Source organism: Petaurus breviceps, unplaced genomic scaffold (assembly GCF_028583685.1).
Source record: "Petaurus breviceps papuanus isolate PSGF00001 unplaced genomic scaffold, PetGlider_PUasm1.0 185, whole genome shotgun sequence".
In the NCBI taxonomy this organism is placed as follows: Eukaryota; Metazoa; Chordata; class Mammalia; order Diprotodontia; family Petauridae; genus Petaurus; species Petaurus breviceps.
The window spans coordinates 40,743,618-40,758,976 of record NW_027185797.1 but is presented as its reverse complement, the minus strand read 5'-3'; the positions used below and the strand labels follow the sequence as shown (position 1 = coordinate 40,758,976).

Sequence of the window (15,359 nt, the reverse complement as noted above, 5' to 3'; positions counted from 1 at the left end):
CTCTGCATTCAATTCAATTCAACAGCCCCCTACTTTATGAGGAGCCCACTGTAAAAAGGACACATTCCTACATTCCCACTGGCATACTTGGAGTGTCCAAGCCTTTGCAGAGTCTATTTGTCATGCCTGAAGTGCCCTCCCTGCTTCCCTCTGCCCCTCAGGATCCCAGGTTTCCTTCTATGCTGCTGCAAGGTGTTGTCAAACTGCACCCTCCCCCAGTTAGCCTGTGAGTCTGTTCACATGCCTGCTCCTCTCCCCTTGCTCCCAGGAGAACTCCCCGAGGACAGGCATTGGGTTTTGGTTATGTCTTAGCACCTGGCAGAATGCCTTGTACACAGAAAGGGTTTAGTAAATGCTTCTTGGATTGGAATGGATTAGAAATAAACTGGCCAGGTGACTCAGGGCTCCTGCCTTCCAGTCTATGGATCTTCCTACCATTCCCTGAGAGAACTGTTCTCTGATCTTTGAAACACTTTCTTGTTCATCATAGCTTATGTGAAGTCAGAGGACCTAGGTTTGGATCCTGGCTTTGCGGCTGAGACTTGTGTGGCCTGGGGCAAGTCACCTCCCCTCCCCTAGACTCAGTTTCCCCATCTGTGGCATGATGGAGTTGTGCTCTAAGGCCCTTATGTCCTCACTACAGCCCTAGGAGGGAGGCATAAGGAAGGAAGGGTTGTCATTAACCCATTTTACCGGGGGGGGGGGGGGGAGACTGAGGTGCAGAAGGTGGGAGGGGCTTGAAGTCACACAGCAAGTTCAGGAAGAGATTGGGCAGGGTTAAAACCTGGGTCCATGACAGCCCTTCTCTTTCCACTGTTCTGGGAAGCCCCTGGTCTTGTCAAGGAAAGCAGAGCTAACTCTATGTACTCTGTTTTTCTCTTTCTCTCCAACTCTCTTCTCTGTGTCTCTCTGTCTCTGTCTGTCTGCCTCTCTCTCTCTTTCTATGTGTGTGTCTCTATCTCTTAAATAGGGAAAGCCTTTTAGAGATATCAGGTAAGGGAAAACTCAGATGCTGTGATGCCTTAACAGGTACTGAAGGGAGTAAGGGGGCAGGATGGTGTGGGAAGGCATTCTAGGTGTCCAGAATGGCCTGGGCAAAGGCTTGGAGGTGAGAAAGAGCCTAGAATAGAAAGGGTTAGCAATAGCAGATTTTAGATTTATATAATGCATGAGGTGGGCCTCGGATAAAGGTGGTCTGCACTCAAGCCTTGGCTCTGCTCTTACCTTCCTGTGGGACCTGGAGCCATTCCAAATGTGGAGAAGGACTCTGATCAATATTCCCTGATACTGTCGCGGAAGAGCCTGGGTTTGAACCTTTGCTGTGTGGCCTTGGGCATGTGCCTCATCTCCTCTGGATCTCAATTAAAAGGGTTGGACCAGAGCTGATCTCTGGGATTCTTTCTGAGGATAAGGAGCAGGCCAAGGGCTCTGGACTGGATCCCATAGTCTGTGGGGATCCAGGAAGGGCCATGATGAATGCCCCACCCCCATGCCTCACATTCTCCCAGGGGGCAAAGAGCCCAATCTTTGTCCCTGAGCATAGCCCCTGCCTCCCTTCCCTGAGTCTGCTTTCGGGGGGAGGCCCCGGGGAAGCCTAGCCATTGCTCTCAGAACTCCTGTCCCTGCAGGTATGAGCACCTGGTGAACTTGCTGACCAAGATCCTGAACGAGCGGCCAGAGGACCCCCTGGCCATCTTGGAGTCCATGAACCGGACAGTCCAGCAGGAGTGGTTCCACAAGAAGCTGGATACCCTGAGGGATGACCCCGAGATGCAGCCCACCTATGAGATGGCTGAAAAGCAAAAGATCCTGTTTCTCCGGGGGGCAGGAGAGGGCGAGCAGGAGATGGAAGAGGAGGCGGTAAGCCCACTGCCCTATCCCTCGTCCCTTCTGTGTCCCAGCTGACCAGAGTGTTGGTATCCCCTGGGGGATGGGGCAACGGGGCACGAAGGCCCCATTTGAGACATGGCAGCCGAGGCCCCCCACACACAGGCACATACACACATACATGCAACTACACAATACATAAACACATGATGTATTATGCATTGCATAATACCACACTCACAGATGGTATCTACATGTACACACACATTGTATGTACATGTGCATACGTGTGCATTGCCAGCACTCTATACTACCTACACATGTGTGTAGATTATATGTACACACACATACATACAAATGCATGATACACAGAGTCTTAAGGCTCATCTCAAACTCAGAGACCCGTTCGTGTTACACATGTGGAAACTGAGGCCCAGGGACGTTCTGTGATTTGTTCAGGGTCATATATGTAGTGACTGCAGCAAGATTTAAAGCCAGATCTTCTGATGCCAAATCCAGGGTCCTTTCCATCCTCCAAATACCTCAAGTGAGATAATAATTGTAAGGCATTTAACTCAATGCCCAGCACACAGTAGGTGTTATATAAATGCTTATTCCCTTCTCTTCCCTGTGCTGAATACAGGAATTCCACCAATTCACCTTGGGTAAGTCTCTGTCCCTTCTCTGACCCTCTTTTCCTCAGCTATAGAATGAAGGGAGGAGGTTGGAGCTTTCATTGTCACTGTTCAAAAGTCTTCCCAGCTCTGACATTCCAAGGTTCCTTCCAATCTTGACATTCCATGTTTAAATTCTAAAATCAAAGAGAGACCATGAGGGGAGAATGGAAAAGACTTCTTTCTTTTTGAATCACTTTATTTTTAAAAATATTTTATTTTTCCTCAATTAAAAACTATTTTTAACATTTATTTTTTAATATTCTGAGTTCCAAATTTTCTCCATCCCTCCCTCCTCTCTCCCCTCCCTGAGATGGTAAGAAATTTGTGCAGTCACACAAAACATATTTCTGTATTAGTAATGTTGTAAAAGAAGACACAAACAAAAAAAAAGTGTAAAAAAGTATGCTTTGCTTGGTATTCAGACTCCATCAGTTCTTCCTCTGGAGGGAGACAGCATTTTTCATCATAAGTCCTTTGATATTGTCTCATTGTATTGCTGAGAATAGCTAAGTTATTCACAGTTGATCATCATACAATATTTCTGTTACTGTGTACAGTGTTCTCCTGGTTCTGCTCACTTTACTTTACATCAGTTCATGTAAGTCTTTCTGGGTTTTTCTGAAGTCTACCTGCTCATCATTTCTTCTAGCACAATAGTATTCATATACTATATTCATACACAATACATTCATATACCACAACTTGTTCAGCCATTCCCCAATTGATGGACATCCCCTTAATTTCCAATTCTTTGCCACCACAAAAAGAGCTACTGTAAATATTTTTTGGTACATGTAGGTCCTTTCCCCCCACCCCCCCTTTTAAAAAAAAATCTCTTTGGGATATAGAGCTAGTAGTGGTGTTGCTGGGTCAAAGGGTATGCACAGTTTTATTATAACCCTTTGGGCAAATTGCTCTCCAGAATGGCTGGATCAGTTCACAACTCCACCAACACTGCATCCAAGCGTCCCAATTTTCACACATCCCCTCCAACATTTATCATTTTCTCTTTCTGTCATGTTAGCCAATCTGATAGGTGTGAAATAGTACCTCAGAGTTATTTTAATTTGCATTTCTCTAAGCAGCCATGATTTTTTCATTTGGTTATAAATAGCTATCATTTCTTTGTCTAAAGACTGTCCATATCCTTTGACCACCTATCAATTGGGGAATGACTTTCATTTATGTAAATTTGACTCAGTTCTCTATGTATTTGAGAAATGAGGCCTTTATCAGAGATACTTACTGTAAAGATTGTTTCCCAGTTTTCTGCTTTCCTTCCAATCTTGTTTGCATTGGTTTTGTCTGTACAAAAGCTTTTCAATTTGATATAATGCAAATTGTCCATTTTACACCTAATGCTTTCTATTTCTTGTTTGATCATAAATTCTTCCCTTCTCCATACATCTGACAGGTATGCTAGTTCATGTTCTTATAATTTATTTGTGTTATCACCTTTTATGTCTAAATCATGGACCCATATTGACTTTACCTTGTTATACAATGTGAGAAGTTGGGTTATACCTAGTTTCTGTCATCTGTTTTCCAGTTTTCCCAACAGGTTTTGTCAAATAGTGAGTTCTTGTCCCAAAAGCTTGGATCTTTCGGTTTATCAGCCATTAGATTGCTAAAGTCATTTACTAGTATGTCTTGTGTACCTAATCTATTCTACTGACCCATCGTTCTATTTCTTAGTCAGTGGCAGGTTGTTTTGATGATTACTGCTTTATAACATGAGATCTAATATAGCTAGACCACCTTCTTTCACATTTTTTTTCATTAATTCCCTTGATATTCTTGACCTTTTGTTCAAAGATATGAATTTTGTTATTATTTCTCTAGCTCTATAAAATAATGTTTTGGTAGTTTGATTGGTATGGCACTGAATAAGTAAATTAATTTAGGTAGAATTGTCATTTTTATATCTTACTGGCTTGACCTGCCCATGAGCAGTTTTTTTTCCAGTCATTTAAATATGACTTTATTTTTGTGATAAGTGTTTTGTAATTATGTCCATATAGTTCCTAAGTTGGTCTTGGCAGGTAGTCTCCCATGTATTTTATTCTGTCTACAATTATTTTAAATGGAATTTCTCTTCCTGTATTTTGCTACTGGACTTTGTTGGTAGCATTCAGAAATGCTGGTGATTTATGTAGATTTACTTTATATCCTACAGCTTTGCTAAAGTTAATTATTTCAACTAGTTTTTTAATTTGGTTCTCTAGGATTCTCTAAGTATACCATCATATCATCTGCAAAGAGTCATAGTTTTGTTTCCTCATTGCCTATTTTAATTCCTTCAATTTCTTTTTCTCCTCTTATTGCTATATAGCTAGTACGATATCGAAAAATAGTGGTGATAATGGGCATCCTTGCTTCACCCCTGATCTTATTGGGAAAGCTTCTAGCTTATCCCCATTACATATAATGCTTGCTGAAAGCTTTAGGTGGATACTACTTATCATTTTTAAGGAAAGTTCCACTTATTTATACGCTCTCTAATGTTTTTAATAGGAATAGGTGTTGTTAAATAAATAAGTGTATTGTGTTAAAAGCTTTTTCTACATATACTGAGATAATCATATGATTTCTATTGGTTTTGTTACTGCTATGGTCAATTATGTTGATAGTCTTCCTAATATTGAATCAACCCTATGTTCCTAGTATAAAAGCCATCTGATCATAGTGTATGATTCTTATGATATATTGCTATCATCTTCCTACTAGTATTTTATTTAAATTTTTTGTATCAATATTCATTAGGGAAACTGGTACATAGTTTTCTTTCTCTTTTTTGGCTTTTCCTGGGTTAGGTATCAGCACCATATTTGTGTCATAAAAGGAATTTGGTAGAACTCCTTCTTTCCCTATTTTTTTCAAATAATTTATATAGTATTGGAATTGTGTTATTTAAATGTTTGGTAGAATTCACCTATGAATCCATCAGGATCTGGGGATTTTTCCTTAGGGAATTCATTGATGGCTTGTTCAATTTCCTTTTCTAAGATAGGGTTCTTTAAGTACTTTATTTCCTCTTCAGTCAATCTGAGTAATTTATATTTTTATAAATATTCATCCATTTCACTTAAGATTGTCAAATTTATTGGCATATAATTGGGCAAAATAGCTCCTAATAATTGTTTTAGTTTCCTCTTCATTGGTGGTGAATTCACCCTTTTCATTTATGATGCTGGTAATTTGTTTTTTTCTTTTAAAAAATTAGATTAATGAATGGTTTATCTGTTTTATTGATTCCCCCCCCCCCCATAAAACCAGCTCCTGGTTTTATGGGTTTTTTTACTTTCAATTTTATTCATCTCTCCTTTGATTTTCAGGATTTCCAGTTTGGTGTTTAATTGGGGATTTTTAATTTATTATTTTTCTAGTCTTTTTTTTTAGTTGCATGCCCAATTAATTTATCTGCTCTGTCTCTATTTTACTGATGTAAGCATTTAGAGATATACATTTTCCCCTATGTGCCTCTTTAGCTGCATCCCATAAATTTTGGCATGTTGTCTCATCATTCTCTCTTTTTTAAATAATATTTTATTTCCCCCCAATTACATGTACAGATTTAAGATTCTTTTTTTAAAATTTTGAATTCCAAATTTTCTCCCACCCTTCCTCCCCTCCCCCCATGATAAGCAATTTGATATAGGTTATATATGTGCACCAGTGTTTTGCTTTTGACCACCACCTCCCTCAATCTGCCCTCCTTTCTATCAGCCTCCCCCTTTTTTTTGTCCCTTTCCCCTCCTACTTCCATACAAGGTAAGATATATTTCTATACCCAACTGAGTGTGTATGTTATTCCCTCTTTGAGCCAATTCCAATGAGAGTAAGGCTCAGGCAATGCCTTCCTTCTTCTCCCCTCTACTGTAATAGGTCTTTCATGCCTCTTCATATGAGATATTTTACCCCATTCTCTCCCCTTCCCTCTTCTCCCAGTGCAGTTCTCTTTCTCACTTCTTATTTTTTCATATCATCTTATCAAAGTCAACTTGTCCCCACACCCTCTATCTTTATATACTCTTTCCAACTGCTCTAATCATCATAAAGTTCTTAAGAGTTAGTTACAAGTATCATCTTCCCACATAGGAATGTAAACAGCTTAACTTTATTGAATCCCTTATAATTTCTCTTTCCTGATTACCTTTTTTTTTTAACTTCTGAGTCTTGGATTTGAAAATATCTTTTTTTTTCTTGCTGTTCAACTCTGTTTTTTTTTCATCAGGAATGCTCAAAAGTCCTCTATTTCATTAAATATCCATTTTTACCCTTCAAGAATTATACCCAGTTTTTCTGGGTAGGTGATTCCTGGTTAATCCTAGCTCCTTTGTCTTCTGAAATATCATATTCCAAGCTCTCCAATCCTTTAATTGAGCAGTGGGTATTTAGTCAGGGGGAAAAAAGACTTAGGATAACATGAGGGCAGTTTTTAAGCATTTGAGGTACTGTCTTATGGAAAAGGGATTTGACCCTGAGGACCATAGCATGCCAATACTGTCCACAGGGTTTTCATGGCAAAGATTGTGGAGTGTTGGCCATTTCCTTCTCCAGTGGAGAAAGGCAGAGGTTAGTGATTTGCCCAGGGTCACAGGTCTAGTAAGTATCTGAGGCCAGATTTGAATTCAGGTCTTCCTGACTCCAGACCTAACATTTTATCCACTGAACTACCTCCAGAACTAAGTAGAAATTTTAGGGAAGCCAATTTCATCTTCATGTGAGGACAGATTCCCTGACTGTTAGAGCTAGCCAGGAAAAGAGAGAGAGAAGCTGCATTGTGGGGTTTCTGCTCCCTGGAAGAATTCAGTCCAAGGTTTCATCCTGTAGAAGAGTGCTTCTCAAAATGTGGTCCAATGTCCCTTGGGGGTCCCCAAGATCCTTTCGGGGGATCTGAAAGGGCAAAACCATCTTCATATTAATACTAAGATGTTTTCATTTCTAATAGAGTAAATATGGATAGATATAATCCATAGAGACTAAAGCTCTTTGAGGGGGATCCTTAATAATTTTTAAGAGTGTAAAGGGATCCAGAGACTAAAAAGTTTGACAACTGCTGCTGCTGTAGAGGAAATTCTTAAATATTGGTTTAATTATGGACTTTTACACACACACACACACACACACATACATACACACACAGAGGGCATTTCTACATGCTGTGAGGACACCAAAGGAGGTTTGTGGATGAAACTACGAATCTCCATTTCATCCTGCTGGCTTTAAAAAGGAGGTAACAAATTCCTCATCTTATTTTCAAACTGCCCTGCTTGTCTTTGCTTCCTTCCAAATTTGGGGGTTTTTTTTCCTGTGGTTTCTTCAGTACATTGAAAAAAAAGTGTTTCTGAGGCCCTCTTTTTTTCTTTTAGCAACCAGTAAATTTAGCCCCCATCCCTTCCTCAGTGAAAAGCTGAGAGAAATAACAAATGAACATAATCAAGCAGAAAGAAATCCACTGGTGTCTGTGGACGGACATGCCTGAGTCTCTGAGCCCCTGGAGGCCACAATGTGTGGGTTAGAAGGGCCTTAGGACACAGAACTTTCAGTGTAAAGGGACTAAAGAGTGTGGGAGCTGGAGGGAAACCTCAGAACAGGGAACATCAGAGCTGGGAGGGGCCTCAGATCAGGAAGGGTCAGAGTTGGGAGGGCCCTGAGAGGGTGGGCACCACTCTTCCTCCCTGGGGTCTCTGGAGGCAGGGCTGGTCAGTGCCTCTTTGGAGGACTCAGGGCTGCCCACAAGTGCTCCTTTATGTGCTGTTTGTTGTCTTTGGAGAAATTCTTCTAGTTTTGCTCCCTCCCCATCCTTCAGTTCATACTTCCCAACATTCCCAAGAATCACTTTTTTATTTCCTGTGACTCAGTAACATTCATTCACAACAACCTTCCCATTGTCTAAGGAACCTTAAGCTTCTCAATTCTTTGTTTCACCCACCCACCCACCCTGCCCTCCCCTTCCTTCATCATCAGACTTTGCTTTACTAGTGACAATAAGGATTCTCCTTCAGATACAAGTCTCGCTCACTGACATTTGAGCTACTTTCCAGCTCTGAGAGGTTGTGAATATGGAATTCCAGTGGGGATAATCTCTATTCCATATGCTAAGGGCCCTCCCAGCTCTGATACTCCCTGTTCTAAGTCCCTCCCAGCCCTGACATTCCCTATTCTAAGGCCTCTCCTATCTCTGACATTCCCTGTTCTCAGCCCCATCCCAGCCCTGACATTCCCTGTTCTCAGGGCCCTCCCAGCTCTGATGTTCCACGTTCTAAGGCTTCCTTCCCTCCAGCTCACACAATCTTTAGCCCCTTTTTGCTGAAGGTTCTGTGTCCTAAGGCCCTTCTAGCACGCATATTGTCTGATTCCCCACTGTGTGTGTGCTGCCCTAGTCTGCTCCTTCCCAGTACAATGAGTCCAGTTTGGATATGTCCACAAGTGCCTTCCAATGAATCGCCAAGGATCTATTAAGTTCCTACTCCATGCCAAGCACTAGGGAGCTAGAGGGTTGTGGGGCATCAGTCAGGGCAGGAGCAAACCCAAGCACCCTCCCCAGTGTGGGAGGGCAGAGCTGAAGCTAGAGTCTCAAGATCGGCTTTGAGTGAAGCCAGCTAGCTGGGTGTCCTTGGTCCATCCATCTTTTCCTCCGTAAACAGGTGGCAAGGAGGAGGGCGGGGCAGGACTAGAGGCTGGACCACCTGGTCTCTCGGCCGCTCCCCCTCCCCCCTTTGGACTAGCTGGTCTCTGGGCTGCTCCCTCCCCCCCTTGGACCCCCCGGCTCTTCGCCGGCCCCTCCTCCCCTTGGACCCCTCGGTCTCTCGGCAGCTCCTCCTCCTCCCCCTGGTGCCCCCCCCACTCTTGGCCGCTCCACCCCCTTGGACCCCTGCTCTCTCGGCCGCTCCCCCTTCCCCTTTGACCCCCGGTGTCTCGGCCGCTCCCCCTCCCCTCCTCCGCCCGGCTGTGGCTAGGAGCGGGGGCTCTGAGTCGTCCCCCTTCCCTTCCCCTCTCGCAGACGGAGATCCCGGTGCCCAACATCATCGAGTCGGCCTTCTACTTCGAGCAGGCGGGCGTGGGGCTCAACTCGGACGAGACTTTCCGCATCTTCCTGTCCCTCAAGCAGCTGGTGGAGCAGCAGCCCATCCAGACGTGCCGCTTCTGGGGCAAGATCCTGGGCCTGGAGCGCAACTACCTGGTGGCCGAGGTGGAGTTCCGCGAGGGCGAGGAGGAGGAGGAAGAGGAGGAGGCCGAGGAGCTGGTGGAGGGGGCGGGCGAGGGCGTGGAGGGCCGCGGCGAGGAGGAGGGCGAGGAAGACGAGGAGAAGGAGGTGGACGAGCCGCCCAAGCCCACGTGGAAGCCGCCGCCCGTGATCCCCCGCGAGGACAGCCGCACCGGGGCCAACAAGTACCTCTACTTCGTGTGCAATGAGCCGGGCCGCCCCTGGACCAAGCTGCCCCACGTCACGCCCGCACAGATCGTCAACGCGCGCAAGATCAAGAAATTCTTCACGGGCCACCTGGAAACGCCCGTCATCAGCTACCCGCCCTTCCCGGGCACCGAGGCCAACTACCTGCGAGCGCAGATCGCGCGCATCTCGGCCGGCACCCAGATCAGCCCGCTCGGCTTCTACCAGTTCGGGGAGGAGGAGGGAGACGAGGAGGAAGAGGGTGGCGCGGGGCGCGACAGCTACGAGGAGAACCCGGACTTCGAGGGTGTCCCCGTGGGAGAGCTCGTGGACTCGCTGGCCAACTGGGTGCACCACAGCCAGCACATCCTGCCGCAGGTGGGCGGGCGGGGCGGCACATCCTGCCGCAGGTGGGCCGGACGGGCGGGGCGGTGGGCCTGGGAGACCACCCACCGCCCAGCCCTCAAGAGACTGGTGCCCAGACGACCGAGGGCAAGGGCTTTGCCCCTTTAAGGAGCCTCGGAAACGCAGCCCTTATTATTGCTGGCTGTTGTTGCCCAGGGTCACAGGGGGCGTAATGGTGGTGGTGGTGGTGGTGGTGGTAGCAGCAGCAGTAGTAACAAGAGCAGTTGTAATATTTCCACAGGCTTTAAGGTTGGCAAAGTACTTTACCTGTATGCCCTTTGCTTTTCACAATAATCCCAGGAGGGAGGTGCTAACTACCCCCATTGTAAAATACAAGTGGGGAAATTTGCCCAGAGTGATTTTCCCAGGCTCATGCAGATAGCGCCTGAGGAGGGATTAGGTCTCGGGTCATCCTGACTCCAGGGCCAACACTCAGTCCCTCTGTGACATCTGGCAGGTGCTTACTCTGCTAATAAGAAGCAAAAGCAGGATTTGAACTCAGAATCTCCTGCTCCCAATCCGGTCACTTCTTCAGGGCACCAGGGAGAACTCTGGGGCCATTTTCAGTGGGTGGAATCAGGGCCTCATAGATTTAGAGTACAGGAAGGGAGGGGGTGGGGCAGGGGAGGTCTTGGGTCCATCAGTAGCATGATCCCTGGTCCTCTGGACCTTCCCCAAGACTCCTGGGGTGTACAGAACCCCAGTGCTCTGTGCCCCTGACCTCCTAGATGACTGAGGGCTTTGGGGCCCTGACCCAGTTCCGGCGCTCCCCAGGGTCGCTGCACCTGGGTGAATCCCAACCAGAAGTCTGAGGAGGAAGAGGAGCTGGGGGAGGAAGAGGAGAAGGCAGATGAACCAGAGGAGGTGGAACAGGAAATCGGACCCCCCCTCCTGACCCCGCTGTCTGAAGATGCAGGTACTGACTCAGGTTGCCTCCCCCAGCCTCCTAGCCTCCCTCCTTCTCTCTCCCTCCCATCTTCCTCTCCATCTCTTTATCCTTCACCCTTTGCCCCAGCCCAGGGGGTTCCCTTCCTTCTCTGAGCCCCTGGAAATACTCCCATGTTGTCCCACTTCCTCCAGGAAGCCCTCCCTGCTATCTCTAGTCAGCAAGGATGCCAGCATTATCTGGGAACATGAGTACCTTCTCTGGACAGTAAGGAGGGAAGAATGGGGGAGGGAGGAGAACTCTCTCCCTAACCAAAGGTCAGGAAGTCCCACTGAGCCAAGAGCATGCCTTATTTTCTGGGTGTCTCAAATTAGTAAGCATTTATTCAGCCCTTGTGTTGGTGATAGGGGTATGAAGATATGGATCTCTTCTCCCAAAAAGCTCCAGTCTAATGGGAGCAGGATAAATAAATACCAGAAAGTATTTGCCCCAGCCCTCTTCTATAAGGATGTGTGACCCTCCCCCGCCCCCCCCCCAACTGGGCTGGAGAGGGGTGGGGATAGCTCCCTGGGAGCAATATCTGCATGCCCCACCAGGTGGTGCACTAGGCTCTCTGTACAAGCTCACTCTCCCCCCCCACACACACACACACAGACACGCAGATTCCAGAGTATTAGTAATATAGTAATAGTAACATTTCTACAGCTCTTTGAGCTTTGCAAAATGCTTCACAAATGTTATCTCATCTTGTTCTCCAAACAAATCTGGGCGGGAAGTACTGTTATTGTTCCTACTTTACAGGTGAGGAAACTAAGGCAAAGACAGGTTAAGTGACTGCCCAGAGTCACAGAGCTAGGAAGTATCTGAAGCCAGCTTTTTTCTCAGGTCCGACCTTGGAGCTCCCATGCATGCACAGTGCACGTTCAAGCAGTTGGGTCACCCCCGGTGCCTTCCCAGCTTCCTGGTTTACCCCGAATTAATTCTCTTACAATTAATCATTTTTCAGTGGAGCTCAAAACTCCCACTTCCTCCCTAAACTCATCTTCCTCCTTCAGCCTGAGACCACTAAGGTGAATTCACTGGATTGGTAATCTAGATTAAATGGAATTTAAAATTTTAATTTAAAATGGAAAATTAAATAAAGTGGCAGTGTTGGCTTTAAACTGTTAAGTAGTGACGTCACTGCTCCTACTGAGATCTGAAATTTCAACTCCCCTAAGTTTCTTTCCTGAACCAGTTTTTCTTTTTAATTTTATTCTTTTGCCCAAGTAATAGGCATTAATCTTCTCTTCCTGCCACCTCAACCCTTTCTGTACAAGATGGGGGGAAATTAAAGAAAAATCTTATAACAAATATAGATAGCCAAGCAAGGTGGGTTCCCTCATTGGCTATATCCAAAAATATGTCTCTAATGCTGCAGCCTAAATTCATCCCTTTTCTGTCAGGAAGTGGGTACTGTGCTCCATCCATCTCAGTCCTTTGGAATCAGTTTCTCATAGCATTGACCAGAGAGTTCTGGAGTCTTTCAAAGTTGTTTCCTCTATAATACCGTTATGTTATAAATTGTTCTCTTATTTCTACTTCTCTCTGCATCAGTTCATAAAGGTCTTCCCAGGTTTCACAAAAACTATCTATATTGTCATTTCTTATGATGCAATAATTTTCTATTACATTTGCATACCATAATCTGTTTAGTCGTCTGCAATTGGTGGTGACCCCTTAGTTTCCAGTTCTTTGTTAGTGTAAAAAGAGCTGCTATAAATATTTTGTCTATATGTGTCCCTTTGTTTGCACATTGTCTCCCTCCTTAGACTGGGAGCCCCTTGAGAACAGAGACCGTCTTCTGCTTTTTATTGTATCTCCATTGCTTAGCACCAGAAAGCCTGGCAAATAGTAGGTGTTTAATAAGTGCTTGTTGACTCATTGGCAAAAATAATATATGTTTAGTAGAGGCATTGCTGGATTTTTCTATAGGCTTCAAAGATTTTTTAGGAAAATGCTTTCAGTATCTTGGTTTCAAAGTCACAAGGACAAAGGGGAGAACACTGCCTCACCAGACTTAGGCTCCTCTTGAAGTTTTTCCCTAGCATGACCCCTGGGAAAATCCCTGCCCTGGCCACTTATGCCTTCTTCTCCTGGTGTCCTGCCCCCTGAGGGTTCTAGTCAGATTAAGAACAAGGATAGGGTCGTTTGCAATGTTAACTAATAAAAATGACTCCCCCTCAGACATTAAAGTGTGTAGAGTAAGGCCTAGGGAGTCATCTCTGGAGGCCTCATATAGAGGCCTCCCTGGCTCCAGTCTGACCCTCTTCAACCCATTCTCTATACAACTTTCTTATTGTTTATTTGTTTCAGTCATGTCTGACTCTCTGTGACACCATTTGGGGTTTTCCTGACAGAGATACTGGACCGGTTTGCCATTTCCTTCTCCAGTGTCCCCATTTTACAGATGAGGAAACTGAGGCAAGCCAGGTGAAGTGACTTGCCCAGGGTCACACAGCTTGGAAGCATCTGAGGTCATATTCGAACTCAGGTCCTCCTGACTCCAGGCCAAGCCGTCTATCCACTACGGCACCAACCTAACTGCCTAAGTGATATTTCTAAAAGTCAGGTCTGACAAAATCACTCCACCTTCAAGATATTAGTTACAGTGCCTCAGTCTTACCTCTAGGATCAGATACACGCTCTCCCATTTGGCTTCCCCTTCCCACACTCCTCCAAACTGGTGGCTTCCCATGTTCTGTCTCATGCCTTTGTACCCGTCCTCCTCACCTTCCTAGCTTCTGTCAAAGCTCAGCTCCAAGCATTCCCTTGGGTAGTTGGAGCTGAGAGGGAATGGGTCCCCTTAGATGCTGTGCATGACTCCCCCCAACCCAGATTACCTTGTATTTTCCTTGTGCATATGTTGAAAATGTTCTGTGTATGTGAAACAGAAGCAGCCCTGGTAGAGCGTACAGAGAGGCTGGCTCTCAGGGCCAGGAAGAGTGGGGTTCAAGTCTCACCTATGAAACATACTTACTGGGTGACCCTGAGCTGGCCGATGAACCTCTCAAAACCCTGGACAGCACCCTGTAGCAGAACTGAATTAGTGAAGGGGATTTCCTCACCTGGGAGATTGCCATGCCAGGGAGATCTCAGGTCCGGGTGCTGTCCATAGGTTTTCTATATACTACTGTGTATATGCAAGCTGCCGAAGGGCAGGAGCTGGTTGAGTTAATAAGTATTTAAGCACCAGAGATACAAAGAAGGCAAAAAGATAATCCCTGCCCTCTAGGGGCTTACAGTCTAACGGGGAGGGGGACAACAGGCAAACCACTATGGGCAAAGGCGGTAGACGGAGACAGGCATCAGAGAGTAGGCGTGTCATTCTGGAGGATCTGGAAAGGTTTCTTGCAGAGGGTGGGGTTTTAGCTGAGATTTAAAGGAAGGAGAGAATTCTGCGCCTGGGGGTCAGCATGCACAATCAGGAGATGGCAGTGTCTTATGGGAGGGACAGCAAGGGGACAGGGGTCACTGACAGAGTTCTTGATAGAAGCTGGGTGACTACTGATGGCCTGGATGCACTGGATCTGCCACCTGTGGGGGCCTTGGGCCCCTCTCTCCTCCCCCCACCCCCTGTCTAAGGTGGCCTCACTCCTCACCAAGGCTGACCCTCTGTTTGTCTACCCTGTCTTCTCCAGCAGACTGCCCCCTCTGGCACCTTCACTCTTTGATTTATTAATCTCTCCCTCTCTACTGGCTCCAAACATGCCCATGGCTCCCCTATCTTGGGGGAAAACCAAAACAAAACACCCCACGGTCTCTCCACCCCTCCTATCATCTTATGTATCTTCTGCCGTTTGTAACTGAACTCCTTGAAAAGAACAATGCATATCTATAGCAGGGGCCCCTACTTTCTCTCCTCTCACTCTCATTCCTAAGGATCTCTTAGCTGCCAAATCCAACTGCCTTTTCTCAGTCCTCATGCTCCTTGACCTCTGCAGCCTTTAAACTGTCCATCACTCTCCTCCTGGATACTCTCCTTTCTCTGGATTGTCAGGACTCTCTCTGTCTCTTTATCTCTCCGTCTCTGTCTCTCTTCTCTGTCTCTGTCACTCTGTCTTTCTGTCTCTGTGTCTCTGTCTCTCTGTCTGTCATTCTGTCTTTCTGTCTCTGTCTCTCTCTGTCT

General features: G+C 45.9%; 1 protein-coding gene across 1 annotated transcript in view; it reads left to right on the top strand.

Annotated features, from left to right (window-relative positions):
* The window catches only part of RSPH6A (radial spoke head 6 homolog A), a 50,882-nt gene that overhangs the window by 3,096 nt on the left and 32,427 nt on the right, over window positions 1-15,359 (top strand). The window contains exons 3-5 of the mRNA XM_069089059.1: window positions 1,629-1,860; window positions 9,511-10,278; window positions 11,080-11,221. Of these exons, the coding sequence (XP_068945160.1) occupies window positions 1,629-1,860; window positions 9,511-10,278; window positions 11,080-11,221 (1,142 nt within the window). The remainder of the gene's footprint in view (window positions 1-1,628; window positions 1,861-9,510; window positions 10,279-11,079; window positions 11,222-15,359) is intronic.